The 3966-nt window shown below is 40.4% G+C and overlaps 1 protein-coding gene across 1 annotated transcript; it reads right to left on the bottom strand.

Moving 5' to 3' along the window:
- Positions 1-974: 974 nt before the first annotated feature.
- On the bottom strand, positions 975-1789 carry LOC104500143 (GTP-binding protein Di-Ras2). The gene has a single exon (XM_010143748.1). It carries the CDS (start codon positions 1754-1756, stop codon positions 1157-1159), a length of 600 nt encoding a protein of 199 aa, XP_010142050.1. The 5' UTR covers positions 1757-1789; the 3' UTR covers positions 975-1156.
- Positions 1790-3966: the final 2177 nt, after the last annotated feature.

Raw genomic sequence — 3966 nt, forward strand, 5'->3', positions numbered from 1 at the left:
TAACTCCAGATATAGGATTTGTTTCTATAAACAGTCACAGCAGTTCAAATCATGAGTTTAAATGGTAAATACAAAACCCTTCAGACAATATAAAGGCAATAGATCTAGTAGTGCATGAATGCAAAATGATTCTAACTGGAATACAGTAGGTAAAGAAGTTTCACACAGCTAATTTGGTAATTTGAGTAAAATCTTTGTATACTACGCTGACCTCTCTCTGGGGGTACCACCAGTTCAATAGACTTTCTGTTCATTCATTAATTACATCATGTGTTCATTTAACCATCAGCAGCTTTTGGACTGAGCCTTTCTCACAGAGGCTTTTGTAGGGGACTCCCCAGCCAGACCTCCCTGGGGAAGCTTTCTGTGTTTGTATATACACACTGCTTTTATACAATCTGACATTATCCACAGGCAAGCGTCTGCTCTTCTGGAATATGCTGGGGCCAGAAGCACAGGTCATGCTTGAAGTTACAGGTCCAGTAAAGGAGATGATCTCCATCTCTCCTAGAGGGGCTGGCTTTTCCTCCTACTTCAGTTCAAACACTGCGTCATACTAAAAAGAAATCCCATACTGGAGGGCAGAGAGAATATCTGTTCCTTTAAGCTGTGCTATCCCCAAAATTCCTTTTAGTGTGAAGTAGTTCGTTTATTTGGCAGATCTGAGACCACTTTGTGCGCACTGCCCCACCAGTCCGTAATGAAAATCACACCAAACTGTTCATCCACAGTGTTCTCAAAAGGTCATGGTAACGCCACCCAGCAAGCAGTTATATGTTCTAGATCTCTTCACAGCCGTTTCGTTGTTTTTCCTCTAATGTTATATATTGTCTTCTCCTGCAGTTATATGCAAATGTAAATAATATGATGTTGACTTTCCAAATCATTTCACATCATGCTAAGGGTGAAATTTCTCTTCTTCTGTAAATTACAAAATTAGATATACCTGGCCATCTTGCTTTCACTTCATGATTTTTTTGACTGATAGCTAGAGTACGTGATTTTTTAATTGTTGGCTTTCTTCGTAGTAACAACAGTAACTAATTTTTTCAAATTCCAAACATTTCTTTTAAAACAGAAAGCATGGTTGTTTGCTGTCTATAGGTTTTACATGGATGTCGTCAGACAGGTGAGACTGAATGGCTGCAGGGCAATTTCACATCACCACACATTTGCCTTTCAGCTTCTCTTTCCTTTTCTGCTGCTTACTTTTTTTGCCATCGATCTGTAAACTCACAGTCCTGCGTTTCTCCAGATTCAGTAATTCTTGGAATAACTCTTTCACATTGTGGTTGAGCTTGGCAGAGGTCTCCATGAAGGCACATTTCCACTTCTTAGCCATGGCTTCTCCTTCACTGCTGTCCACCTCTCGATTTTGGCTCTCATCGTTTTTGTTCCCTACCAGCATTATTGGAATGTTTTCTATGTCTCCTTTAATCTGACATATTTGTTCATAGATTGGTTTGAGTTCCTCCAAGGACTGTCGGCTGGTGATAGAGTAAACCAAAATGAAAGCATGTCCTTTAGAAATAGAAAGACGTTGCATGGCTGGAAATTGGTGGCTTCCTGTAGTGTCAGTTATCTGCAAAGTGCATATGCTCTTATCACAACTGATCACCTGCCGATAGGTGTCTTCAATGGTAGGGATGTAGCTCTCTCGGAAAGTGCCCTTCACAAATCTTAAGACCAAAGAACTTTTTCCCACTCCTCCGGCTCCAAACACAACAACCCTGTAATCGTTGCTTTGCTCTGGCATGTTTCTTGGTGTGTCTGTAGCTCAGCTAGAGGGAAAAATCTAGGCAACAAAATGACAAAAATGAGACAGACATTAATAAAGTACATGTGGAGGGTGCACTTTGTGATATCTTTCCCAACAGAAGAAATGAATATGATGTAAATGATGGCATGCTATTGCAATAACAAGAAGATTTGCAGTGGGTTACAGAATTATTTGATTCAGTAGTAAATTTAGAGTTTGCAGTCCAGCCTGGACTGGTAACGAAAAAACATCTTCATCACTTCATTACTAGTTTACTTTAAATTAATGTTGTGAGTTTCAGCATTATTCCTACTGGACTAATAGCCCCAGAAATAAAAACTGCAGCTGGGAAATGTTATTTCAGCAAGGCCAAGGCCTGAACAAATTGTAGAAACTGAATTATGTGTCTGTCTCTAGAACAAGACTCCTCAAATCATTCTTGAAACACACCATTATACACGTGTGTGACAATTACTCTAAATATGCTATCTCTCAGCAGTCAGGCATTTTATCTCCACTACAGCTGGACAACACTCCTGAGTGACATGTAACACATATTTGTGTCTTATTCAGCAATAGCACCAAGTATGCTTCACTTCTAATTCTTCGGAAGCAAATGCCCCCTTTCAATATGTTTTTCCACTTGCATTTCAGGTCAGAGAGTACACTTTGGTAAATTGAGATTGCTCATGCTCAGCCTGTCTTTTCATTCTTACCTTTATTTCACAGCAGATGATATTTGACTGGAGACATGCTACAATTATCAGAAATGTTGTGCAGGCATCTTCAGAATGTTTTTAAGTGGCTTATATTGGAAAATGTGTATGTCAAAGGTCATAAAATGCTGTGATGCCTGAAGTCAGTTCCTCTTGGCAAAACCTGACTCTAAACAGTAGGACCACAGTATTACTCTCATTATGAAATAACAGAAATGGTGAAGATTTCACAGGCTTTTAAGCTGTATTTGGTTTAGAATTCATTGAAATAAGTGTGAAGATGGTTTTGTCCACCTGTGGCATCTGACCATCAGTAGCGGATCATTAGGTACACAGCAGGTACATTTATTTCTAAATTTAGTGAGATTTAAGCAAATAAACACTAAAAAATCGAACACTGAAAGTCGAAGGGGTTCTATAATGTTGTTACTTTTCAGACCAAAGCTAGGTATATAAAAAGTATATGTGGAACAAATTGCAAAATTTGCTTCACCTGTATTTGCTCTCAGGAACATGAGCTGATTTGATAGGAAACCTTGTCCAAGTGCTCTAATGGTGCCTGTTGACTGAATTTGCCTGTTGCAATGTTGCCTGGGTAGCAGCTAATCCAGGTTCAACCCAAAGGGATTTCTTTCTGAATGAGGAAATCCTTTAAGCTATTTCTTCACTGCAGCAGGAGTCATTGCAATGTAAGGCAGGATTTTAAGTTACCCTTTACCTGACTAGCACAGTGAGAATATGAGTGACTCTGTGGAGGTATAGATGTGAGCGGAGCTCCCATGACCTTATCGCAGTTGCCAGCCCACAGTGAATTTTGTGCTTTTGCATCTTTGGTGCTGCCGCTGTCTGTGCCAGTTAGACTAAAGCTATGACTACCCATGCTGCACTAATGTCTTCATTTTACTGTTCAAGCATACCCTGATTTTATTATCCTTCTTGTCCAGGCCATCCTATTCTGCCCTAATTCTAATGCCTGATTAAGCTGAAAACATCTGTCTTCACATAATGTGTTGGATGAAGGAGTTGTACTTCCTCATCTACCACACTGTAGGCAGAACAACCAGTGAAACTGGAGATGCTGATCCTAAGGCAAAGAGGAGAGCTGTCACAGCTCTGCCTACCCAGCCTGGCTTCAGGCAGAAAGCAGCTTCGCCCCTTCCATCTCTCCTACGCTGCAGTCACTGTCACTCACAAAGCCCTATTTAAATATAGGAAAGATTGATAAATAAGAGTGTTCATCTTGAAGCACTGAAGTAAACACGTTTCTCTCTGACAGCAGAATTCAAGGAACGGAAAGAAGAGCAGTCTCAGAAAACACTGTTGTATGCGCTTATATAAGAGGGAAACCTCTCTGAGGACAAGGAAACTGGGCGAGCAGCTCATATGCTCTTACACCTGCTCTGAACTACTTGTGTTTTAGGTTATAGCTATTGTCTGTCCTCCTTCATTGCTCCCATCATCCATGGCTGTGAAGAGTTTGACTCCATCTTC

Source organism: Buceros rhinoceros, unplaced genomic scaffold (assembly GCF_000710305.1).
Source record: "Buceros rhinoceros silvestris isolate BGI_N320 unplaced genomic scaffold, ASM71030v1 scaffold17069, whole genome shotgun sequence".
Lineage (NCBI taxonomy): Eukaryota > Metazoa > Chordata > Aves > Bucerotiformes > Bucerotidae > Buceros > Buceros rhinoceros.

Bases quoted from the DNA above. Each gene is read 5' to 3' on its own strand.
- LOC104500143 (XM_010143748.1), bottom strand. From the start codon at position 1,756: ATGCCAGAGCAAAGCAACGATTACAGGGTTGTTGTGTTTGGAGCCGGA.